Here is a 25,599-nt window from a genome sequence, read left to right as displayed (position 1 = left end):
TAGTGTTCAGTCGAATTAAATTAAGAGATCCAAAGGAAAATAACCTCCTTCCATCGCTTAGTAAGCCATACAAAAACGCATACATATTTGCAGGTACAAACGTTGCAACAAAATTATAACATCACTTGAGTGAGTCGAATTACCTTTGTGCTATTCCACCCTGCCCCTAACCCCCCTATTTGTATCATAAAGGAATAAAAAATGAGAATTTTACACAAATTGGGAAACAGTGTGTTTCAAACGGCCAGGAGAAGCTTCTCTCTGGTGACGAAACAAGCACATGACTTTACGGCCCAGGCGTTGAACAAAAACAACGAAATTATAAATGTGCAGTTATCTTCCTACATTGGAAAAAAGTATTGCTGCTTGCTGTTTTACCCCTTAAATTACACCTTTGTATGTCCAACGGAAATAATCGAATTTAATAAGCATGTAAAATCGTTTGAGGAGAAAAATGTGGAGTTGTTAGGAATATCAGTAGACTCCGTATACAGCCATTTGGCATGGAAAAATATGCCCATTGAAAAAGGAGGAATAGGCAATGTCAACTTTACACTAGTGTCAGATATAAATAAAGAAATATCAAAAATGTATAATGTATTGTACGAGAATTCTTTCGCATTGAGGGGGTTATTTATAATCGACTTACAAGGTAAGGTTAGACACCAAACGGTTAATGATTTACCTCTTGGAAGAAGTGTAGATGAAGTTTTACGGACAATAGATTCGATTATTCATGTGGATAAAACTGGTGATGTGTGTCCAATTAACTGGAAAAAGGGAGCCAAGTCGTTTCAGCCAACCAATGATTCTCTTCTGAATTATTTAAACACGGAGGTGAAGAAGGAATAACATCGAAGAACGGGTCAGCTGTACACACCGGCTATGCTCTTAACGGATTATACTTTATTCACCCGCAAAGGAAGCATCTTAAGAAGAAGAAAAAAAAAAAAAAAAGAACAAACAAGCAAGCAAAATATTCTCAAAATGAACTACCCCTGATAGGATCCCATGTGGGGTGAAGAACCTCGAAGGGGGAGGCACCTGCATGTACATCGACTCACAACGCGAAAAAAATTTTTTTTTTTTTTTTTGCGAATTCAAAAAATGGTGTATGTATTCCATTTCGTTTTGTCACCCCCAGGACAGGGGTTATAACGGTTTTGTGAATTCCCGCAATTTTGCTGCTTCCCCGTTTTAGAAGTCGTAGCTGTTCATACATTTAGTCGCCTACACAGTCACCTGCGCGAGTCGTACCGTTCTTTTTTATTTTCACGCCTAACCTATGCGCCCCGCATTTATACATAAACCTTCACGTTGTGGTGACTACCCAAAAGCTGAACATTTCAAGGGGAAAGACGCTCACATTGTCTTACCACACAAAATTACCACTAAGAAAACATTATGAAAAAGTAAAAGTAGGAATAAAAAAGATTGAACTTCTTACGTCCATAGGAGTGATGATGAATGATAAAAATTTGCATATTCATACGAATGTGTAGGGTAAAATATATATATATATACTTAAGTTTTTGCATATATGAGCATGTACCCCCTCGCAAGTGCAATTTTTTTTTTTTTTTTTTTTTAACTACAAGGAATTCACATTTATGCTTCATGACGATTTTTCAAAAAAAAAAAAAAAAAAATTCCCCCCTTTGTGTGTAAGATAAAAAAAAAAAAATGGCACTTCTTCAATACGACAAGCATGCTGGTGGAACGTTTGTGGCAGCTACAAAAAGTGCACAAAAGGAGGATAATACATCGTAGGACATAACATCGTGTAATTACCTAAAAGAAGAAACGTTTTTCTGAAAGCTATTTTTACCTATTGTCATAAAAACGGTCTACACGAAGCAGCCCTTTCGAGAGCATACCACCAATTGGGCATTCTCCCAAAAAATCGCCATCACGTAAGAAAAAAAGAAAAGAACACCTGAAGGATTCAAACTTTTTCTCATCCAAAGTGATGGCCAATCATAGGTGGAAAAAAAAAAAAATCTATGAATGATCCATGCAAAAGTTATTTAACGAAATACATCTTTTTTTGGCCCATCTCTTTTGCAATTTTTTTTTTTTTTTTTTTTGTTCAGATAAAATACCTCCCCCATTTTGTGCACATACCAACAGAGTATCGAACCATATGAGGGCAAATTTTAACCAAATGGGATACCAATTTTTATGTTACATATAGATGCACACACAAAGTGGGCTATCCACTCGTGCCCCGCTGGTTAGGTATACTTTTGTGTTCGCAGACCCATCGTCAAATCAGCATATGCATACAGGTAGTGCGAGAACGGAAGGAGAACCAACATCATGTCCGCAGGCGTGAGCAACACCAGCGGCAACCCCAGGGGGAGGGGTGGCAGAGGAAGTAAACTCTCCAAAAATAGCCACATTTCCCAGAATGCCGCCAGTGTAGCGAACAGCAATAATAGCGCAAATAACGCCAACACACAGAATACCCTGCATGGATTGAACCCACCGAGTAACAAAGGTTTCGTTGTGGAGAGTGAAATCTCGGACGCCGGCTTCCAGGCCACAGATCGCTCAGACGATAACAACAGCACAGTCGACAATGACGAGCGAAACACGCTAATACATGTGCTACACAGCTATGAAGACTTCCAGAAGAAAAATATGCACTACGGGAAGGTAAACCCGTACAGAAAAAGGGAGTCCCAATTAAGCAAAATGAGAAAGTCGATAGTCAAGTTATTTACCATCAGTGATATACGCCTAGACGAGAGTGACCCCAATGGGAACGCAAATAGCAGCACCTATTCCAATAGTGTTTCTAATAAAAGGAAGAACAAAGCAAACGGTTCGAATTTCCTAACCAGCAGAGCAGCAATGTGGAATGAAGTCGAAAAAAACGACGACCCAGAATACGACGTAAAATTAGAAAGCTCAAAAAATAAATCCATCCTTGATATCGTAACACATAATTTAAGTGTCCTAATAAATGATACCATAAATGATAAAAAAGGAATGACCTACATAGCCATTTTGATGATTATTCTGTCTGTGTTGATTACCTGCATTTCGGGAGTGATCACCCTGTTCAGCAACTCAACAGGAGAAAAAAATAATTTTAATTTACACACAACGAAAAATAATTATGATGATATAAATAAATTTATGAATTACATAAAATTGGGAAATGAAGAGAACAATCGGAGTGACATGTTAAGACTGTACCAACTGCTAGAAGAATTCAAAACGAGTATGAACCAAAATATGAGTGAAAATATGAACACCATTTTGATTAACAAAAAGGAGAATCATGCATTATACGAATTAAATGTTAACATGGAAAATAAATTAAAAGAGCTGGAAAAGAAACTGATCCTTAATACGAAGGATATTGACTACTTTAAAATTCATTCCAAGAGAGAGGTGGAAAATTTTAAAAAAATATTGCAGGAAAATTACCAGTCTTTTCAAAACAAACTTAAGGATTACGTTAAAACGGTCGACACAATTAAGAAGGATATTCATAAAAAGAATTCCCTCATCAATGATGTGGAAAAAAAAATGAACAAAAGTCAAATGGATATTAAGAAGGACGTGTCTGATCGGGTGGAGAATGAGAAAAGGGGCCTCCTCAACACCATCAGCGAGCTACAAAAGAAAATCCAGTGGATTGAATCTAAGCTCGCTGTTCATGGGTCGATTCCTCATGACTCCTTCCAGTTGGATAGCGCATCACAGGGAGGATCGAAACAACAGGGATCGACACACGAAAGACAAATCGAGCAGCGCATCACCACGTGGAACGAAGAACATGCAGGCCTCATGCAGGATATACAGAAAGAACTAGATCTACTAAAAGAGAGTGCAAAAAAATCGACCAACTTTTTAGATGATGTCTTCCCCTCATTTGAACATAAAATATTAAAAAATGTGGAAAACAAAATTAAATACTACCTAGAAATGTACAAAAAGGACATCATAAATGAAATCACCGAATCGAAGGTGATATATAATGAAGAAAAATACAAAACCATAACCTTGAAGCAAGAGAAAATGCAATCCGAGCTGTTAAAGACGATTAGCAGTCAAGTAAAAGCACAAACGAAAATTATAAAAGACGATTTGAGTAAGTCTCTGCACACCATGGTAGATCAGAAGCAAATAAAAATTGACAGTGACTATCCAGTTAAAAGTGCCAAAGTCAATTATGACTCCCTAGATATGCTACAAAAAAAAGTAGACGAACTGTACAACGAATTCATCTTAGATTATAACGAAATCGATTGGGCTTTAGAATCTTTAGGAGCCAGAATCGTTTACAAAATGACAAGTTCGCCTCTCAATCGAAATGACTTCATCGAGAAGTTTCTAAATCAAATTGCTTCCTACCTACCATCGGAAGAAATATACGGAATGATCAAACCGATGGGAAAAGATCCGTCTATCATTTTAAAGCCTTCAAATTTCCCAGGCGATTGTTTCTCCTTCAATGGAAGTAAAGGAAAAATAACAATTCACCTGCCAGCCACTATTGACGTCTCATCCATTTCTATACAGCATGTGCATGAAAATATTAGTAACAATTCTAATGCGACTCCTAAGTATTTTTCAGTTTACGGTGTCGTGGATTCAAATTGGCCTGAGCACTTTGAATCACAGGATATTAACTATGATGACTTTAAAAACAGCTCCCTGTACTCTTGCCTTCACTCCGTTTATGGGAATTTGCAGCCCAGGGAAATTCTGGACAAGTGGCTCAAGGGAAACAAAAACCCGGGCCTCCTGCACCTCGGCGATTTCTACTTCGATCGCAAGAAACGGATTTCCACCTACCCAACGAAGCACTGTTTCCCGATGAAGCGGTAAGGCGGGCGAGCGGGAAAGTGCCAAAGGGAGAGACATCAGACGAACAGATAACCAAAGCGCACACGCATAATTGCCCACATTCCGAAAAAGAACTTAACCCCCTAACGCATCTACTGACACGGCAGCGCGCCCCGTCCGATCGATGCTGTTACCAGCTGGGCACACACTGACATGATTTTCCATTTATACAATATTTTTTTCCTCCCCCTCTTTTGCAGAATAATTTTCGAGTTCACGGAAAACTATGGTGCACCTTACACATGCGTCTACAGACTGAAGGTACATGGAAAAAGATGCATCCGGAAATTCAAGTAGCATCCGTGCGCTTCGTGTAAACCTTTTTTGTGTTAGCCCTGCCGGTACTGCTCTTTAGGATTTAGCCCACTGATGGGGTATGCGATGTTTGGCCCATCTTTGTGTGCACGAGTGTTATGTGCCCACCTTCGTGGGGTTGTGCAATTGGGGGTAGCAAACTTCGGATGACCAAGTCGGGACAGCAAAACTTGCACAATGATATTATCCCTTTTACACTTCACCCCTTCCGTTGTTCCGTTCTGTTTTTCCTCTCTTTTTTTTTTTTTTTTTTTTTCGTGTGAGATTCTAGCCACCAATTTGATCATGTCACAAATTATGAAATTTTAACCCGTCGACATTTCCACATGTCGTTCACAGCTTTGTTAAATTTTTGATTCAACAGTGTTATCCAAGTAATTCTTCCTTACCGCTGCAATTTTTTCCCCGCACAATTCCGCCACCGCAACGGTTACTGCTATAGCAGTTGCTATTGCTATTGTTTTACTTTTTTTTTTCACCCCACTTGTTATTCTCTATGTAAAGCGCCTCCATCACGTATTCGTTCGCTAAAAGAACGGGAACAAAAAAAAAAAAAAATGCTTCACATTAACGTACGTGAAGTAATGCTAAGGTTGCGATACACCTCTTTAACGACAAACGAAAACTTCGGCTGGAATGGGAAGCACTTCATACATGCAAGGTCAAAGAACAGATGAGGAAAAAGTTTAGAACCCTCCACAGGGTGAATGTTATAATTAGAATCATACACGATTTTCCCTTGCGTGTTTAGGCCGTCATTCTAGTTGACATACCCCCCATGCTGCTCAGCGTCCACGGCACATCACAATAAAAATAATCCAAACGGGACATGCTTCAGAAGTAGGCCGTCCTCAGCTTGTGGCAATTTCTCCCTTTCGAACATGCTTAACAAAGGCTTCACGGCAACGAAAATAATAGGGAAGAGGTGTTTCCAGTGGTGGGATAATCTGAACACGTCGTGGAAATTCGCAATCGGTTTTTCAGTTCTCTTTCCACCCCTCTGGAATTACAATGAAAGAAGGAAAGCAAGAGAAAAACAGGTGTACTACAACAAATCGATAAAAGATTATGTGTTTTTTGACATAGCTATAGAAAATAAATATGTAGGAAGAGTCTTGATAGGGTTATACTCTGAGCAAGTACCTCTATCAGTTGAAAATTTTATTCAACTTGCAGAGGGGTACAAAGTTAAAGACAAATATATTGGGTATAGAAATACCTTCATTCATAAAATTTACCCAGGAATTGGGCTAGTAGGAGGGAATGTGTTAAACGATAAGGAAGGCCTAAGTATTTATGGCAAGAAATTCCCTGATGAAAATTTCGACATGGAATTTGTACAAGATGGTGACGTGGCGTTGTTTAATGAAGGCCCTCATAGCAACTCCTCCCAGTTTATTATAACCTTTTCCCCAATGCCAATATTACACAAGCACAATGTAGTTATTGGCACTGTTTTGAAAGGGATGGATATAATTCGGATGATTGAAAATGTGGGAACCAAGTTAGGAAATCCCATGTATAACGTAAAAATTATTAACTGCGGTTTGTACAGAAGCTTGGAACAGGATGGCCCTCCTTTTTTCAACATGATGCACATGTCAGACAAGGGCAACAAAAATATTATTTCCAAAAAGGAGTTTGAAAATTTGTCTGAACAGCAGAGACAGTCCTTAATGGAAGAAATTGGCAAATCGGAAAAACAAAAATGAGCTCCCTAGCGCAGTAGTTATTCCTTCCAAAGGGGGGGGCGATTCTCATTCTCAGTGTATGCCCTTCCGAATGCGGAATTAACCTTATTTATGATAACCCATTTTGTAGCTCCTTTGCAATATGGGGCAAAAATTTGAAACTTTTTTTTTGTATCCAAGTGGGAATTTTTTTTGTATATTTTTAGCTAGCTATTTTTTTACAATTTTTGCTAATTTTTTTTTTTTTTTTTTTTTTTATGCTATGTCTGAGCCAACTCTTGGCTAGCCCACTTCGGAAAAAAGTACGTATGATTAACTTTCCACATTTTAGCAATTGTGCATGTTCCCATTATAACAATATTTACGAACAAAACGAATAGTTTGAAAGAAAAAAATGCAGTTATCCACAAACACAATCAACGTTAAAAATGCTAAATGGGGATATTCAAAATTGTTACGTAAATAAGTAATATGCACACTTCCGGCCGTTGCAGAAACGGGCCCATTACAAGTAGGCGCCGCTGTAATGCGTTGCTCATGCAACTTGTTCCTACTGGTCTTTGATAATGCCAACTATGTCATCATCCCTGTAGACAAAAAATTCTTCCCCATCGATTTTTAAGGAAGAACCGCCATATTCAGGCAAAACAACCACATCGCCTTCCTTCACACTGGGGGGGACTTTGCTTCCATTGCTCGTTATCCTTCCTGGACCAACGGCCAAAACCTGTAAAAAGCGGCATGAGGCACATGAACGGGTTAAATGAAAAATTCAAACAGAGGTACACATGAACGGGAAAAATGAAAAAAATATAGCGCACTACGTTTCAGTTTGCACAACTTTGTGCGGGGTGGAATACCTTGCCCGTGTAGGATGGTTCCGTTGCACTTTCAGGCAAAAAGAGGCCCGATTTCGTTGTAGTCTTGGGAACGATTTTACTTATCAAGATTCTGTCCATCAGGGGAATAAACTTCTTAGCTACCGTGGAACTCTGCAAAGGGGTTTATTTTACTATATGTATAAATTCCTTGCACGGGACAAACTGGGCATACACGTGTACGTTGCACATTTCGAGAACTCTTTTTGTTAACAAAAAATGGGTAATATATACATTTTTGATATGTATATACAACAGAAATGAGCACGCTTCTTTGCGCATACACAACTGTGCATGTTATATCGTCCTTGTTGCGAAATTACCATTTTTAACTCCTGTGTAGAATATGCACAAAGTATGAAAAAATATGTGTTGCGAATTGTTTGGTATATAATATGCTTTTAATTCCTTCCAGGTAATTAACAAATGGCGTTTTAAAGAAATAAGTTTATGTTTGCTTTGCCTCAGCTCCCGTTTACTTATAAATGGTTCACATACGTTTATTCTTATAAATGTGAGTAAGTGCTTCCTTTTTGGTTGATAAGAAAAAAATATAGAGCAATATATGTACGTTACTTTAAGGATATTATTTAAACATTTTTGTCGCTTCTTCAGGGTACTTTTCTATACGCACAACATGTATTGTGTAAATTTGAAGGTATATAAAAATTTTTGATTCTTCTTTTTGTACTTTTGTTCGCACCTTGAATAGTAAAATATTATATATGCATCCCTCAGATGACAATTTTTATGTATTTATTTTTTTTACTCTAGGAGGGGCTGAAAAATACCTTTCGATATGGCCTCTAAATACGCACATAAATGTATATTCAAATGAATGTATATATTATGCGCACATGTTCCCATCGGAGCCACGCACGAACCTGTTTAGGGACATAGATATAGCTGACTGTTTCTGTTAAAATTGTAGAGCACCTAAAAAAAAAACGTTAAGCAGCAGGTATACAACGCGGAAGCTCTGTGAAGAAAAATTCTTCTGCCTCTTTCATTTTTTTTTATCTTGCCCCCCGTTTACCAATTTGTAGTTTGCTCACATAGTATGTATGCACAAAGTTTTTTTTTCCGACTTAGGTGCTAATTTTCTCCCATAAATTACACCTTTTTCCTCATGCAACTGTATGGGTTGCGCAAAGGAACCCCCTGTCAGATTATTTTCACAGCATATCACGTTTTCCCTGTGGGGTGAAATATTGTGCATGCCGTATGTGTACATACCGCACTTCATGTAGGCACATTCTTAAAAAGATGGAGAGGACTACTTCGTTCCATTTTGTTGCCCTTTACATCTACTAGTGATACACACCAGAAAATAACCACAAAAATACATCCCGCAAGTGCCAAAACCTGGTTCATCATTTACATAAAAACGGTTAATATTTACTTAATCGTTTTTGCTCTTAAACAACATTCACTTGGTAACTGAAATGTTGGAGTTACGTAAAATTTTAATTTAAAAAAAAGAAAAACATAAAAAATAAGAAAGGCACAACATAAAATGTAAAATATGCATAGAAAAAAAAATACCTGATTTGTCCTTTTTTTCTAAAAATAATTTACATATTATGAGTAAAATTACGTGCGCACACAAAAAAAAAAAAAAAAAAAATGGTGGACTTAATTTAACACTTGTAGTTTTATCGAAATTTGTATGAACAAATGTAATAACTTCTGCTTATTACCTTCGCGCGAGCACACACATATATACACATATGCATCCACTTGTCACATGACGGCCCTGCGGGCGGAAAAGAGACCTTTTGTAATCCCCTCCCGCCACGCATTATCCGAATTTTCCCTTTCTTTACTCAAATTTTACACGCTTTTTCCCCGCTGCAGCTACTTTTCAATCCTCCAGGTAGGCAACATCTGGCACCCACCAGGGCAGCAGCGTCATGAAAAACATGACAACCGATTGGTAAATATATTTCTCAAACTTCGTTGGCTTCCGTCTCGCGTTCATGCTGGTGTTATTATCCCCCTCCTCTGGCGTGCTCTGAGGAGGATTTTTCTTCTTCTTCAATGCGGAAGAATTGCTGCAGTAGGATTGCCCACTGTCTATGTTATTCTCCGAATCGTCACAATCGGAGTTTACAAATTCGCTCATACTGTTGTTTAATAAATTGTTAAATGTGGTGGAGCTGTCATGGAAATACATCTTGTTGTTATTGCGCGTGTTGCTTGCGCTGTCATTACGCGCATTGCTACTGTCCCCATTAAGATCATCATTGTTGCCGCTCTTCTGATCACCGCTGGTAATATTTTTTCGTCTTCTCACACCAGCGCATAGGAGATTCTCCGCGTCGCCATTATTTGTGGTACCCATTTCACGGAGGAAGTCATCCGTAACATCGTCCAAATAGCTGCTATCCCCTTTTTCATTTAAATTTACGGACGAGTTGAATTCCTCAAGGGAATTATTTTTTACGTTTAATTCAGTTCCGTGTGTCTTCTGATCGATCTTTTTTTTTTTAAAAAAAAATAAACTTCTTTTTTTACTTTTTTCTCCACATGTTGCACTGGTATTATGCCCACTTTGATGTGTCTCTTTCGAATTATCATCATTAAGTTGGTAATTAAATTCGTCATACAGGTCACTTACAAATTCGTTATCCTCCGCATCTGCAGGATCTCCCTCATTCCATATAGCATGAACGGGATCTGTCTCATCATTAATGGAATTCATAGGGTGTAACGCAGAGGAGGATACTTCTTCCCCTTTGTTCGTTTTATTATCGGAGTTGTTTTCTTCGCCCTGACCCTCCGCTCCGTTGTCTAACTCTTCTTCTGCGTCCTGATCATTTTGCATAAATTGTAAATCGCATGCTAGGTGATTACTGTTATTGTCCTCCATAGTATCACCCTCTTGCTGACTATTTTGGTGCGCTCCTTCATTCAAGTTACTCATTTCTGCTGCGTGTTCGTTATCCAGCATATTATTCATATTTCTCGATTCTCTCATGCGCCTTAGAACCTGTTCTATAGATTCGTTATTTGACATAAAACTGAAGTTGCTAATTAGGAGGTCGAAGAACCCTCTATTATACAGGATAAACAATCCAGTAACGATGAAGTACATTTTTAAACTTGCTTCAAATAAAAATAAAACAAATAATATTTTCAACAAAAGGAATAAGTGAAACCTTTCCATGATATCCATAATGTAGTTATTAAACTGGGTCCTCTGATTCGTTTGATTGGTACCATTTGCTCCGTTATTCATCCCTTCGTTGTTACTTTCCGCGTTGTTATTACTACCATTATTGCTACTTTCTCCATTCCCGTTGGGGGCTTCTCCATTGAGATCGCCATTCACTTTATGTTCTCCTTTATCCCCCTTACTCTCAATCAACTGTATGCTTTTTAAAAATTCCTGGTTTTCATTTGATTTAATTAACGTGTCGATAAAATGATGTTGCGAAGTGACATTCTCGTTTAGGTAGTGATCTCCCGTTTCATCCTTTATGGCTGAAATGATGTTATGGTGAAAATAGATATTTTTTATTTGATCCTGATATTTTGACAGTCTTCTTGCATAGGTTAGGAGCAAAATTTTGTAAATCCTCGTTTGTTCTTCTTTAGACTCATGATCCTTCACTTTGCTTTCTCCTTCCATTGTGTCGACGTAGTATTCAGTAATTGTCTCTAATCCGTGGTGACAACTTAACTAGCAGATCAATCGGCAAATGAACTCGCATGCAATGGTAACAATGCGAGGTGAGCAACGGAAAAAGCTATCACATGTATAGGAATGTGCTTATACTTGAACACATAGAACACACTGCACTAATTGGTACACCTAGCCACTGCACATGGCCCCGTTGTCCTCCGAATTTCGTACTTTTATTCACATGGATATTTTTAAAATGCCCACAATATTTTTTCTATCTCGATATGTACGCATATTTATTCATGTAGGGGTGCATGGAGGGGCTCACGCCGCATGGGCCGCTGATGTGCACACCAACAGTTCAGGATACGCTTTAAAAGAATGTACCATGTAGGTATGTACAACGTGGATTGGGAGTCTACAAACGGACAATGAATGGAAAAAAAAGGGGAGGCTCCTCGGGGAAACACAGCTAATGACACAATGGAGGTCTGATAAAAGTAACAACCGGGCATAAGTGTGTTTGTGTGATGTCACACCCAAAGCATGATCACATGAGTAAGTTTCACACACACGTTCGTATCAACCCCGGCCTGTCACAATAACATGCCCCTACGGACGGTGCATGTTTAAAGTTCAAATAAATCAAACGAATATCGGCACAAATAAATAGTGTTTCCAAATGGGGGGTTCCTCCTTTACAAACACGCTACTGTGATGGCATTATAAAAGTGACTTTTCAAACAAATATTTTCTGTTCACAAAAAAAAAAAAAAAAAAAATTATCTGTTTTTTCTTTTTTGGGGGGACAAAACTGGGGCTACTTTTCACGCCTAATCATTTTTACATTTCCTTTGCACTGTTTTGGTTCGTCTTTTTTCTTTAGTAGCACTTGCGCAGGTACATAATCACAGCGCATGTTTCTGCTACTTCGTTTGCTCTGCAAGGGGGGGGAGGTGTCCAGCGGGCCGATATTTGCACAGGTTCGGCTAACTGCACGCGAGAATGCAAACGGAAGGGCATACGTCACGGGCAAACAACTCATACAAGCAGTGAATTGTACTTATGGAGAATTTTCCCCAAAGGGAATTTACCAAAAAGGGGCACTCTTCAATGGACAACACTGCTATACACGTATGCAGGAAATGCCCGCTTAAAGTTCTTCCTTACTTTGTTTTATGCCTTCATAAAATGGATTACTTTTTTTTAAAGTAAGAAAAATATTCATTCGCGTACTTAAAAATATCTTCCTGAATTGGTATGTCAAACGTGTACATATATATACATACATACAATGAAATTTTTTATAAAAAAAATGAACAGGAAATTATGCGGCAATTACACCACATGATATGGCGATTGCTGCGTAGCGGGCGATCTGTTTAAAAAATTATTAAACAGAAATAGTGGGAAAAACGTTTCCACGAAATTGGCGAGCTCGAAAAAGAAGGAACCAAAAGGAAGCAAAAAAAATATGGATCACTAGCAGGGAAATAAAGAAAACATGACGACGCATGTATCCATATGCGCGGTGCCATTTTTTCCCTTCACTTTTTCCGCCTGTTTTTCCCCATATTTTTACCCTTATTTTTCCCGCGATTTTCCCCCATTTTCATCCATTTCGCATTTTTTTCGCGCGTTTAAACAACTCTATAATTAGCGAACATTTTTGGAAGAACGTGGCGCATAAATCCTTTTTTTGGAGACCACGTTTTGTGTTTCTATCAGCGAATTTGCTTTGAATTTTCACGTGGCTTTATTTACTTCATTTTTTTCATTTTTGCGTATCCCTTTGGTGTCCTTTTTTCCGTTTCTTACGCTCGCACAATCGCAATTCAAGTGAACAACGCGTCGCCATTTTGTTCATCCTTACCGGTGTATGCAACAAAACGGAAGATATGAAGTCATTCAGCAAGTCCCGCAGCTCTGGATGTGTCTCCATGTACTTGGCGTTTTCGCTTTTTAAGTTGTCCTGGTGTGAGAAGCAGTCCAAATGTGTGTGCAAATATGTATGCATTGATGTAAGCGCGCCGATGTAGGCACATATTATGTGTATATTTTTTTTCCCGTGCGAATACGGTGAACGAAATTGTGCATGTTGACAGATACGCGCAAGGAGGTATTCCTATGCAGGACACCCCTATTAGGGAATTAATTCAATTCGCACGCGCGCCGCTTGTTGTGCATATCCATTCGTACCGTCTCAACGTCAAGGCTATCCTTTTCAATCAAATTGAGATCCTTCTCTTCCATTTTTATGTAAGTGTACACTGTGGAGGGAGCTACTTTGTTGGCATGTATCTCCTTTAAAATGCATAAGTGTGGCACAGAGCCGGTGAATGTACCTTATCGTGTGTTTTTTTTTTTTTTTTTTTTTTTTTCACACTTCCACGCCTTCACTTTTTTGCCCTACAATTTATACAACGTGGGAGAAGCAAATTTCTAAGTGGATAATATTTTAAAAAGCGAAACGTCCCAGCTGCGTTATATCCGCTAGCACTATTGAGCGTTTGCATTTGTGCACAATTAAACTGTCGGAGAGACGGAAAAGGTGCCTCCACATGTGCGCTCGTATACGACATCACTACGTTTCACCTTTTAATGGTCCATGTGAGGACATTTAAAATGTGCTCCTATACAAACAGGGAACATTTAAAGCGCCATTTTTTTTTTTTTTAAATAACCCCACTTAATCGTGTTCAAGCGAAAAGACAAAGGTTAACATTTTCCATTGCGAGGAAAGGGCACACACGCGTGTAAGATGCGTTAGAATTCCGTCTTTCCGGAGCATATTACAGAAGGCATACCGGAAATACTCCCCAAATGCGTGTTCAAGGAAATAAAAAAAAAAAAAAACGCACACTAAAAGTACCACCCTCAAACTAAATATGCCCACTCTATTATAATGACAAAATTACACCCCATAACTTACTTGAAGGGAAATAAATTTTTTTTCCGAAACCGTAGGAAGTACTACAATTATGGAACAACACAAGGGGTGATGACTCCACAAATTCTTTGCCATCATTTTAGAAGACGCAGATGTGCAAAAACAATATATCCATTTTATTATGAAAATTTCTCAACCCTAGAAAGGAATAATAACCCGGCTGAAGATGCAGATGGACACCAGGAGGGTAACTCGCATAAGGGCGATTCTTCGAGGAAAAGTGGAAAGGAGCAGGGGCGGGTAAACGAAGCGAACAATACGGACGAAGCAATAAATGGAACTAAGGAGGAAAGTCACAACGAGATAATCTCGACAGATGATTCATTCCAAGAATTTGGATACAAATATGAAAAGCACGAACCAACCATGTTTGGTGATTGGGCCCATAATTGCAGAGTCACAGATTTTTAGGCACTCGCATTCCTACTATGATTGGCTAATATATATGTGCATAATATGAGCACCCCTCACATTTGCGGCTTTTACCGCTGTCCTAATTTGCAAGGTTCGAATGGTTGAACAGGAAAGGGCTGGCATTTAGCCCACCAAACGTGTTAGCATTTCAAATTAGCAGAGCTTCTTAGGTTGATGGGATTTTTTGGAGTTCCCTCATTTTTTTTAGTGTGACTCTTTCAAAAGTAGGATGGACAAAAAAGAGGGGAAATTTTTTAAAACTGTCAATTATAGCACACCCTTGGGGTGAGTCTTTTTTTTGGTGAAGAAACAAGCGAAAGGGATGGCAAGAGGGTAGGAGTATTACTGGAGGCCGAATTGGTGAGCACCCCTCAGACAGGTAGGATGGAAGGCATATACGTGGGGATACACAAATACGCAAAAAAGTAAAAACAGACATGCGGAAAGATATACATAGAGGGACAAACAAAAAAACAAACAAACGGCAAAAGCAAGCCGAAGGAAACTACGACTCGCTGAAAAAGTCGGAAGAAAGCAGCTTCTCAATTCTGTTGAGGACAGAATTGCATTTGTGCTCAAAATTCTCCCCCAAAAAGTTGTCAAGGTCTTTTATTTTATTTTGAATTTCATTTTCCATGTAGGAGATTTGCAAATTTGTGTTGACGAAATTATCGTTCATGGTTAGCCGTTTAATATAATTCGAATTGACGTTCATATTGAAATTATTTTCCATGGCGAATTTATCCATGTCTGAAGTTTTGTTTGATTTATTGGACATCTCAAGATCAAAATGGTTGGAAGCATTTATACCTGAGTGGTGCATAATATTATGAGAGCCACTCATTAAAAGTTGCGAATTCGTAATGGATGCTGAGAAGTCCTTGCACATATCTTTGCAGATTTTATTTTCCTGATCGAAGGAAAACTCCAGATCGCTACCATCCTTATGCCCTTCCTTTTCGAAATTCTCAAAAGTGTTTTCTAATTCTTCGTAGTGCATTTTACCGCCCAGTTTTTTGTCAACATCTTCACTATGCACAAGAGGTGCATGTGACGTTCTGGACGTTCGGGACAATTGCGGCAAATTACCATTGCTGTCGTCCCTGGAGAAATAATTCCTACTTTGTTCTTTTTTTAAATTGTAATTCTCAGACTCACGAATGGTGTCATTTGTTTGTCTCTTTTCGTAATTTTCCAAAGCGTTTCTTGATTTCCCCATTTCGTTTACACCTTGGACTTGTGCATTTTGTGCGCCCCACTTTGTTTTAATACCCTTTTGGAAGGCTTGCAACAAATCAGCCTTCTGCTCATCATCGCGGACACACGTATTGAATTTTTTATAAGCATGTGGGATGTTCTTCTTCGGGACATATTCACTTCTGTTCAAATGGGGCTTGCTTCGTCTGTCATCATAGTAGTGGTTCATTTCGTTCAGATCTTTTCTGTTTTGTTGGAATGAGTGGGATGGTTGAGGCGGTCTCTCTTCCAAGGTAGCATTCGAATGGTCCTCGTCGCGCTTGCCATTGTTGATGCTGCTGTTGCTTTCCGTGTGGCTGCGCCTCGACCCAGACACGCTGTGACTATATTTAGAATTTCCAAACGTATCATTCGTCTCTGTCAAACTTTTCCACATCTCATTTTGCCGACTTTGCGAATTCATCAGGCTGTTACGAGACTCCGCCAAAGTGCCACTCGATTCTTTGTAAACCTTATTCTGATTCATAAGGTTATTACTTGAACGCTGAGAAATATTCCGTAATTGCATCTGACTGTGTGTCGAATTGATTAGACTCCTTCTCGATTCTGTGTGCACTATCCCCGAGTTGACCTTGCTGTACTGCGACTTGTGTGAGTACTTTCCCGGTTTGATAAAATTGTCACGTTCGTCACCCATAACGTTGCTCATTTGGTGTTGACTCTTATTTAAGCTCATGGAGCTGTTATTAGTGTCTGACATGTTGTCATTACATTTGTGCATATCATATTGCGATTCGATTAGATGGTTGGAGGGTTGTCCAAATTGTGAGTCGATCAAATGGTCTTCGTCTTCTGCGTATTGCGATTCTATCAAGCTATTAGATGCATCTTCATGGTGTCTTTTTGATTCCATTTTTCTGCTATGTTTGGCTAGGCTGCTTCTATATTCCATTTGGTTACCTACCCGCATGTGGCTATCTGCTGATTCTTCCGAGGTGTTCATTAAATGCTCTTGCCCGCTCTCACATTTGAGCGAACCATTTTCCATGTTCATTTCATTTGTCGATTCTGACATGCTACTCACAGATCCGTTCAGGTTAAATTTTAATTCTATTAAACTCTCAGGCATTCTCATAGTCCTGTTTTCAGATAGAATCATATTATTTTTGTGTTCCTCAAAATGTTCCCTCGATCTGTTAGTGTGACTTTTTTTGGATGCTATAGAATAGCTCCTCGATTCGATCTGTAGGTTTCCTACATGCATATAACTTCTCCTCGGTTCTACGTGTCTGCTATTTGATTGGTTCCTGCTGTATGCCTTTTCTAGTTGGACACTTTGCCGCGCTGAAACATTCTTTTCTGACATGTCGTTGATATTTATAGACTTGGATAAGTCTTTCCTGGTGGATTGACGGCTGGGTTGCGGTTGCATAGAATTTCTCGCTGTGTTGTACTTGGGAAGTTGCTCACTTGGGTGTCCGCCCAACTCCTCATGCACATGTATTGGCTGTGTGTAAGACCTACTCGAATGAACACTGCTCCTACTACCCCTCGTTAGCTGCCCCAACTCAGCATCTACGCTTTCTTTAAAATTCTCCCCATTGATTTTTTCCTCCACCTCTATCATATTACTGTTTAACTTTTTATAGAACTCCCCATTTTTTGCGGAAGAATTATTATTTTTTAAAAAGGTTTCATCGAAATTGTCCCTATTTCGGGTTCTCACATTTTGTGCATTTTGTGCATTCTGTCCATCACCAGATTCACCTGTATCAACATACCTTTGCGAAAGTTGCAGAGAGTTTAGACTACCTCCAGCCGGATCATTTGGGTCTATCCCTTCATAGAAGTTACCACTTCTGTCGTTCCCGCTGCTGTTAATTCTGTCGATTTGTTCCATCAAATTGGCGTTATGATGATGCTGTCCCTCGTAAATTAGCTGCTCCCCGTGTGGGAGCTCCTCCGTGTTTTCCCCATACCTGTCAGGAGAGTCATGGTGCATGTCATCTTGCGAACCTGCATTTGTCTGCAATGTCCTATTCCTTTGGATGGAATTTAGATTTGTCTCCATTTTTCTTTTATCCCCACTGGTTAGAGACACACTGTTATTTGCACTTAACTCAGAGTGTATGCTTGCTGCCTTCATGTTATCATAAAAATGGTTGGTGTGCTCCCCATTGATGTGGTTAGTTCCACTTTGACCAGTGCCTGCATTGTTGTTAAAAGATTTACTCGAAATGTAGGTTCTATTCGGGGGCATATTTTCATTTACCGGTTTGTCACTTTTTGGTGAATCGTTTGTTTTCCTCTGATTGCTGAGTAATGATGAATTCTGTTTGCTATACTTTTGACTTCCTACAAATGGTTTAAATTCTCCTTCCATTTTGCTGTTTCGCAGATGTTGCACATCCCTATCCACATTTTTTGAAATAATTTTGTCCCTTACACTATCATACGACGAGGAGTCCTTAAAGTTGGTTCCCTCTCCGTGATTATAAACGTTACTGTCACTGGGTTCACTATTGTTTGAAACATTATTCTGTTCGTTCGTTTGTGCTAAATGTTTTAGTTCACTGTTTGGAATGTCTCCCTTTTGACTGTACTCCTTTGCCATGTCTTCGTTGTAGCTCTCCATGCCATATTCACTGCTGGAATGGTCGAAATTTTTTTCTTCTTCAAAACGGGAACCGCTATTGAATTTTTGCTTTTGATTCGATAATGCACCTTTGTTGGAGGTAATTCCTATCTCTTCTTTGAAACTCCCATCTAGGAAAGAGTTCGTGCTCGTTTCCAACTTTTGCGTATCATTCATATGGGATTTATTCTTTCCATTCTGGTCTGGTTGCTTCTCAAATGCGTCCACGCCATTGAATACGTCATCACTTTTGAGAGTTCTATTTTGTTTGGTGTATTTACTGTTTGCTATGAAGGCCTCTCTCTTATTGACAGGCTCATTTTTTTTTTTCCTAAAATAATGCATTTTGTCTGAGCAGCGCCAGGGAGAGAAGTAGGTCTATCTTAAACCTTCCCTTCAGCGCTCACTAATGTATGATAATATGCGAGCGCTATTTTGTTCCCCCCTTCTGTTTGAAATGTGCCAATGTTTGGCATAGTTTTGCATATTTTCGAAAAAGGAATGGCTCAAAAGGGGAGCAAAATAAAAGGAAGCGTCGGTTCTACTGCTATACGTTCTTTTTTATAGTGACAAAATTGCAGATGTTTGTAAGAGAGTCACTTCCTACGCATGTGCATCTGAAGATATCCACCCAAATGTATCATTCTTATGAGTATTTTTTTTTTTTTTTTTTTTTTTTTTTTCTTTTGTCTTGCTGAGAGCAAACTGTCTAACCCCGATGCGCCACACAATATACTCATCACGCGTAGGGAATTTTCATTAAATTGAGTTTTCCATGTTATGTATCTCTTCATTGAGTTCTAAATCAGAGGAGGGAGAAATACATCCCGTCCATGACTGGGCTATTGTATGGGAAAATCTCAATTTGTTTTATGATAACTTGTTTTTCTTGTAAATTCGGAGGTAGGTATTGACTAAAAGGGATCGCACCTTTCTAGGAAAAGAGAAAAGCGCACACTGAGAGGGGAAAATGCAAGTTGCTCATTTCGAGCTATTCACGGAGTAGCCTTACAAGGGTATCAGGCAGAGGTGTGGGAGTGCACCTGATAGAAGCACACACAACACTCATACACGCAAAAACGCCACACCTTTTCCCCATCAGCCGAAATGATAGAATTAAAGAACTTGGACTTCCACTTGGAAAATTTAGGCGAATCCAACAGGTGCTTCAACGATGAGGAAAAACTGGGGTTGCTATACGGCATGACCAATTTGGAGGAGAAAATAAACAAGCAGATTTATTTGTGGGGAAAAATAGAAGGCATACAAAATGACTATTACATAGTCTACTACCTCAATCAAGATAAATTTTTTCCAAAAAAGAAATTTTACTACTGTAATGATGATTTCGAATTTAGGGAAGTGACAAAGGGGAATGATAAGTTGATAGAGAAAGTGGAGAAGAAGACGCCCTTCACGCTTTTCACGGGGGTGCCTGGCAGTTTATATTCTGAGGGTCACAAGTCGAAGAGGAGGAAGGACGCACGTGACAACGGTGGGATCGAAGATGCAGACGCCGGAAGTGACAGTAGTGAAGCTTCCCTAAGTGACAGTGGCGAAGCCTCCCTAAGTGAGAGCGAAAAAAGTAGCACCGGGGAGAGCAGCGCCGGGCACAGCAGCACCGGACAGAGCAATAGCGAAAATAGTGACAATTCCAAAAGTGAGCATCAAAATAGTGACGACGCCCAGGGGAAACACCAAAATGGGGACGCACAAAGCAGCGAAAGCGAAATGGAAGGAGGAACCCCCAAAAAAGAAAAAAAAAAACAAAGTGGAAAAAAATAAAATGAAGGAAAGACAGAGCGATATCACGGAGCTTGAGAGACTATCCTATGTTGTTAGAAAAATCGACGAAGAAGCATTTATTGTACCTTACAATTCTGTAAAAATAACAAATAACTTAGAAATGAAATTTGCCAACTTCACTGGATTTAATATGATAGAAGCACTAAAATTAACATCGTGGGTTCATTTTAGATACCCTAAAAATTTAACGTACGATAAAATTAAAAGTTACAATAGTTTTTTTTTGAATAATTTTCTCGATTCTATCAAATCAGATATTCCAGCAAGCATGTGGAATGTAAAGGTTAACAACCAGTTAAGTAAAATTTCCATAATGAATTGTTTGTATCCTGGTTATGTCTTTTACCACCTTTTGAACACCCCTTTTTATGCCTCTGTGTATATAGGCAATGGCATTCCCAACTATGACCTCCCGTTTTTGTTGCCCTAGCAAGGATTGATTTGGAGCTGGTGGTAACTGCTCATTTGATGGAGGAAACAACAAAAAAAAGGGGGAAAAAAAGAGCTGCGTTATATCGCTGCTCCTACATCTTGTAGATGCAACTACTTTTGCACACTCACACATAAATGAACTACATGCATATGGTTTGCACTTCGTGAGCCACTTAAATGTAACACTTTTGTTCTTTCATTCTCGATGGTTTGAACGATGCCCTCCATACTCGGGTATTAATTCACACGCCTCCACGGCGGTAGTAAAAAAGTAAAAGTTGTCCCCTTCAAAAATGGTGGTCGGACGATTAACCAAAGTCCATATGACTGTCACAGGAGTGGTCATGCAAAGGAACCGCTTGGTTCATCCCACACGGGTAACAAACAATTACGAATGCGATGTGCTCTCCATCGGAGCTACCGGTGAACGTGTGTCCTTCCCGGCGAGAATCCCATTTGATGGAACCATTCCTACGCTATGCCCATTTTGGCGTTACCTTAACTGGTTTCCCCTTTACTGGGTGTGCTACTTATGAGCTCGCGTTTTCCAGGGGAAATTTTATCCCCTTTGATGGTTATAAATCGAAATAGAAACACATAATTTTCTTACGCCCTGCTGCCTTGTACAGCTCAATAAGATATGTAACACGATAGGGGGAAAAAAAATGGTTATTTTATTTTACCATTTTTTGATCATCCTTTTTTGCCGTTGTTCTGGTAATCACCACGCGACTGCGCATTTATCCACTTCGCCCAATTCACGCATGCGCCACCAGGTGCTACACGCCAAGCAGCCTTAGCCGCCTCGGTGGGTAGATCCATTTGCCACATCGATTTTGCAAACTGTAGGCTGAAAAAATCGAAGCGGAAATGGATTAAACTTGCTATGCCAAGTGAGCAAATTTTACGATGTGGACATTTGGAGGAAATTTGCAGGAGAATACTTCCTCACCGTGGTAATGAAAGGGGGGGTGGAAAACAAGCCTTTTCGCGCATACGCGTTGAGTGTGAATTAAACGCAATCCATGCTGCACGTTCGATGCAATATACCCGCGACATACACCCTTACGGCAAATACATACCTGCAAAGTATGTGTTGGGAAACTCACAGACGACTGACCCGCGTGTTGTATTGCAAATGCGTTTGCCTCGAAAATACTTAAAATGCTGGGCGACGTGGGTACACACGAAAGGGTAACGAACTGACGGAATTTAAAATATGCATTCGCTATGCATATTCTCAAAAGAAGAGTGCTTATGCGAAAATACACGTAAACATTCGAACAACTTTTCTGCGTTTGACCAAGCTTTGCAGTTACAAATCTGAAAATTGTGACCCTACCTTCATCTCGATTTTTTTTTTTTTTTTTTTTTTTTTTTTTCCACCCCCTATTTTTGGATAATAAATGCAATATTCGTTAAAAAGGAAAGAAATAAATTTAGGAAATTGTAATAACTACAAGCTGACACAGCGTTGCGTCGCTTCTTATCGTTTTTGTTTTTTATTTGCCTCGATTTGACTCCACTCCATTTGACTTCCCCTCATTTGACTTCCCCTCATTTGGCTTCTCCCCATTTTATTTCTCACCATTTGACATTTTCCCATTTGATGTTCCCCCATTTGAATTGGTTTCCCCTTTTTTTGTTTTCCCCCCCATTTGTTTGAGATACACGCACAGTATTACCATTTTTACGCTCGCCCCACTACATTCGTATGCATGTACATAAGGCAGCAAATCGTAGATAATTTTAACAGTACGGTTGGCCAAAGCAGCCGCGTAAACGCGTAAAACAGTCGCGTATACGTGCATAGTACTAGCGTAAAGGCGCTGATACTGAAGCAAACGAAGAACCCCCCCCCTGAGCCAACCCCACGTCGTACATACACTATAGCAGGATGATATGGAAGTCCACTCAGAAAGTTAAATGCAAAACCGAGTTCCTCATCGTAGTGTTTCTTCTCCTGTTTGCAAGTATAGCGAACAGCCAATTGATAAAATTGGATGGACAGAAAATAAGCACCAACTACATTCTATACGTTCTTAAGGGTCTGTACATATTTGGGAAAAATGACAGTCCGTACGTTTTGCTGGGGGAGAAGAAGGACATGTCAGCGGAGGGGCCGCATGCAATTTTTGAAAACATAGGAATTAGTACCACGGACAATAAGAACACGAAATATTTCAGCTTCGACATAGAGGAAAGCAAAACGAATGACCAGGATAAGAACGAATCGGATGAGGAGAACAAGTCAGACGAGCACTCCACCTCGGAGACGAACAACAGCAGTGATGAGGAGGATGAAGACTCTGATGAGAAAGACAAAAAGGATAAATTTAAAATCAACCTGTATAAGGATAATCCTTATTTGAGAAAAAAAAAGGAGTATATGCACAAGCACGAGGATGACGACGTGCTAAACACAGGTAACCTATTTTTAGAAGTAGTCATAATGAAGGAAAGCGATTTCAATAAATTTTATTTACCAAAAAATACGAACGTATGTTGCCACATGGAAGAGAACGGCATGGATGGAAATGATTCATACACCTGTCCAGGAAGGGGGTACCTAAAAAGGTACGTAGACGAGTCAAAAATGTATGCATTAAAATTACCAGTTTATTTTTTGAATGACAGAATATCGAACAGCGATGAGATGTCTCCTCTAGAGAATGAAGTAAACCATGAGGAGTTTTTAAAAATAATTCAAAACAAACATATATACAACATAGACGACACGGATGTGTACGCATTATTTTTATCCAACTGTTCAGATAGTAAAAAGTATGAATTAGAGCTACATGGGAATATACACATTTTGAATAAGTATGGATATCTACCAGGGGATAAAATACCAAAGCTAAATTTGTACGTTGTGTGTATGCTTATTTATGCCATTTATTTGTTTGCTTGGATATATTTACTAGTGAGGAATAAACAGTTCGTTATAAAAATTCAGATATGGATACTGGTATGCATATTTCTCTACCTGATGGAAAATGTCTTTCTCTTTCTGTACTTTTTGGTTTACAACTTACGCGCAAGAGTGAATAGCAATTTGCTTTTCCTTTCAGTATGTTCAAGTATATTGAAGAATGTGTGTTCGTATCTTTTAATTTTACTGGGATCTCTAGGCTGGGGATTAGTCATTCCAACATTGGACAAGAAAACGTTTATTAAGATAAAAGTGCTCTTTTTCTTTTTTATCATTTTTGACTTTATAAAACAGTTTCTGGATATGCACTTAACCGATGCAGAAGTGAACGCAGTTTATTTCCTCTTCTGCATTATCCCAGTAACGATTATTTATTCAATCATTTACTTGTGGGTATTTACTTCAGCTAGTAAAATTATCATTCAGTTAAATGAAGATAAACAGTACGAAAAGTTGAACATGTTTAAGAAGTTTTTTAACGTATTAATTTTTTCACTTATCTTTTCAGTCATCTCTTTTGTTATAGATATCGTTGTTATGCTTTTTGTGGATAATACCATATGGAGTTTGAAGTGCTACATTAGTGAGGGAATTATCAGCTGCTTGTTTTTGATCATCATCACAGCCATGTTCATGTTGTTCCGACCCTCGGATAGACTGAAGAGAATTTCGCACTTTACGGAGATCGGCGACATGGACGAGATGGAGGACTTTTCACACTTCAAGGGCTCAATCGAGGACATTTCGTAGGTCCCCCCGTTAGGATACTACAACGGTTAGCCGTTTGTAAAGTTCCGTGGTGCTGGCATGTTCCCTCCTGCCTAAGCCACTTATATCATGCAGCATTGTAATAAAAACAACCATGGATGTTTTGCCAAATTGGCGTTTGCATCCACGAACCACAGAGAAAGCGCAATTGTTAGTGATGCGCTCTGCGTAACATTTTTTCTATCCAAGCATATTCCCCATTTGTCACATTATTTTTTCGCTCCCAGCATGCCCTGTTTGTATAGGGTCGCATACATGTGCACACAACACCCGTACAAAAGTAAAAGATCTATTGATTTTTTCATTTTTTTTTTTTTTTTTATAGTTCATTTTGCGTTATAATTTTCCCCTCTTATAAATAATTTATTAATTTGTTTTGATATAAAACGTAGGCAAAAAAAGTATAAAAAAAAAAAAAGAACAGCGTTACAAAACTTATATCACATGTGTCTCCTTCATGTGGGTATGAATTTCGAATTCAAATTTTTCCCTCGTGTCACTTGAACACTGTGTGCGTCAGTGCAGAATGGGCCGACAAGGCACATCACTATGCGCTCCCATCTAGGTAACATTCATGCATGTAGCACATCCGATGTGTTTAATTTCTTTAAAAGAAATTGAGTAACTGCCACCGTTCCCTTTTGCATATAAAAAAGTGCCTCTCCGTTACTGTTACCGAATGGGTGCTTCCTTTTTCTTTTTTTGCTTATCCTCCTCCTGGTTTAGCCATAACTTTCTGTGCCTTATTACTTGCATATATAATTTTACATATTATGCAAATGTACGCACACGCATTTACGTGTATGCATGTGCCGTCATCGTATGGGCACCCCAAACCGCTTCGCAAATTGAATGCTTCCCTTTTAAACCCCCCTTGTGTAAATTTTTAAAGGGGACCACCTCCAAAAGTGAAAGGTTCCCATGTGTTTTTTTTCCCAAGTTGGCATAAATAAACGCGCCTGCATTTCTGCAGTATCGTTACGTGCTTTGTCGTTACCGCTGCTGCGCCTTACCCGTGCGTAATTTTCCCCCTCCTGGCACTTCATTCCTGTGCGTTTCAGCATTTTTCCTCATTTTCGCTACATTG

General features: G+C 39.1%; 10 protein-coding genes across 10 annotated transcripts; 6 read left to right on the top strand and 4 right to left on the bottom strand.

Annotated features, from left to right (window-relative positions):
• Nucleotides 1–201: 201 nt before the first annotated feature.
• On the top strand, nucleotides 202–852 carry PCOAH_00055450 (Thioredoxin peroxidase; the record flags this gene model as incomplete). The annotated part of the gene is made up of 1 exon (XM_020062324.1): nucleotides 202–852. One exon carries the CDS (start codon nucleotides 202–204, stop codon nucleotides 850–852), a length of 651 nt encoding a protein of 216 aa, XP_019917721.1.
• A 1,467-nt stretch (nucleotides 853–2,319) lies between these two features.
• PCOAH_00055440 (Nuclear protein) lies at nucleotides 2,320–5,160 on the top strand (the record flags this gene model as incomplete). The annotated part of the gene is made up of 2 exons (XM_020062323.1): nucleotides 2,320–4,841; nucleotides 5,064–5,160. 2 exons carry the CDS (start codon nucleotides 2,320–2,322, stop codon nucleotides 5,158–5,160), a joined length of 2,619 nt encoding a protein of 872 aa, XP_019917603.1.
• Nucleotides 5,161–6,059: 899 nt separating this feature from the next.
• Nucleotides 6,060–6,890, top strand: PCOAH_00055430 (Cyclophilin; the record flags this gene model as incomplete). The annotated part of the gene is made up of 1 exon (XM_020062322.1): nucleotides 6,060–6,890. The coding sequence occupies one exon, from the start codon at nucleotides 6,060–6,062 to the stop codon at nucleotides 6,888–6,890; it is 831 nt and encodes a 276-aa protein (XP_019917688.1).
• A 230-nt stretch (nucleotides 6,891–7,120) lies between these two features.
• Nucleotides 7,121–8,262, bottom strand: PCOAH_00055420 (10 kDa chaperonin; the record flags this gene model as incomplete). Its single annotated transcript, XM_020062321.1, has 3 exons — nucleotides 7,121–7,596; nucleotides 7,730–7,861; nucleotides 8,071–8,262. 3 exons carry the CDS (start codon nucleotides 8,071–8,073, stop codon nucleotides 7,420–7,422), a joined length of 312 nt encoding a protein of 103 aa, XP_019917780.1.
• A 1,349-nt stretch (nucleotides 8,263–9,611) lies between these two features.
• On the bottom strand, nucleotides 9,612–11,381 carry PCOAH_00055410 (Uncharacterized protein; the record flags this gene model as incomplete). The annotated part of the gene is made up of 1 exon (XM_020062320.1): nucleotides 9,612–11,381. The coding sequence occupies one exon, from the start codon at nucleotides 11,379–11,381 to the stop codon at nucleotides 9,612–9,614; it is 1,770 nt and encodes a 589-aa protein (XP_019917671.1).
• Nucleotides 11,382–13,149: 1,768 nt separating this feature from the next.
• PCOAH_00055400 (Uncharacterized protein) lies at nucleotides 13,150–13,679 on the bottom strand (the record flags this gene model as incomplete). Its single annotated transcript, XM_020062319.1, has 2 exons — nucleotides 13,150–13,347; nucleotides 13,575–13,679. Coding segments are annotated over 2 exons (303 nt in total), but the record flags the coding sequence as incomplete, so codon positions are not given.
• A 601-nt stretch (nucleotides 13,680–14,280) lies between these two features.
• Nucleotides 14,281–14,736, top strand: PCOAH_00055390 (Uncharacterized protein; the record flags this gene model as incomplete). The annotated part of the gene is made up of 1 exon (XM_020062318.1): nucleotides 14,281–14,736. The coding sequence occupies one exon, from the start codon at nucleotides 14,281–14,283 to the stop codon at nucleotides 14,734–14,736; it is 456 nt and encodes a 151-aa protein (XP_019917563.1).
• Nucleotides 14,737–15,244: 508 nt separating this feature from the next.
• On the bottom strand, nucleotides 15,245–18,916 carry PCOAH_00055380 (Uncharacterized protein; the record flags this gene model as incomplete). The annotated part of the gene is made up of 1 exon (XM_020062317.1): nucleotides 15,245–18,916. The coding sequence occupies one exon, from the start codon at nucleotides 18,914–18,916 to the stop codon at nucleotides 15,245–15,247; it is 3,672 nt and encodes a 1,223-aa protein (XP_019917683.1).
• A 527-nt stretch (nucleotides 18,917–19,443) lies between these two features.
• Nucleotides 19,444–20,807, top strand: PCOAH_00055370 (Uncharacterized protein; the record flags this gene model as incomplete). Its single annotated transcript, XM_020062316.1, has 3 exons — nucleotides 19,444–19,474; nucleotides 19,674–20,231; nucleotides 20,344–20,807. The coding sequence occupies 3 exons, from the start codon at nucleotides 19,444–19,446 to the stop codon at nucleotides 20,805–20,807; spliced, it is 1,053 nt and encodes a 350-aa protein (XP_019917629.1).
• Nucleotides 20,808–22,706: 1,899 nt separating this feature from the next.
• PCOAH_00055360 (Receptor putative) lies at nucleotides 22,707–24,494 on the top strand (the record flags this gene model as incomplete). Its single annotated transcript, XM_020062315.1, has 1 exon — nucleotides 22,707–24,494. The coding sequence occupies one exon, from the start codon at nucleotides 22,707–22,709 to the stop codon at nucleotides 24,492–24,494; it is 1,788 nt and encodes a 595-aa protein (XP_019917496.1).
• Nucleotides 24,495–25,599: the final 1,105 nt, after the last annotated feature.

The sequence above is a fragment of the Plasmodium coatneyi genome, chromosome 14 (genome assembly GCF_001680005.1).
Source record: "Plasmodium coatneyi strain Hackeri chromosome 14, complete sequence".
Lineage (NCBI taxonomy): Eukaryota > Apicomplexa > Aconoidasida > Haemosporida > Plasmodiidae > Plasmodium > Plasmodium coatneyi.
This window is presented reverse-complemented; position numbering and strand designations above follow the sequence as displayed.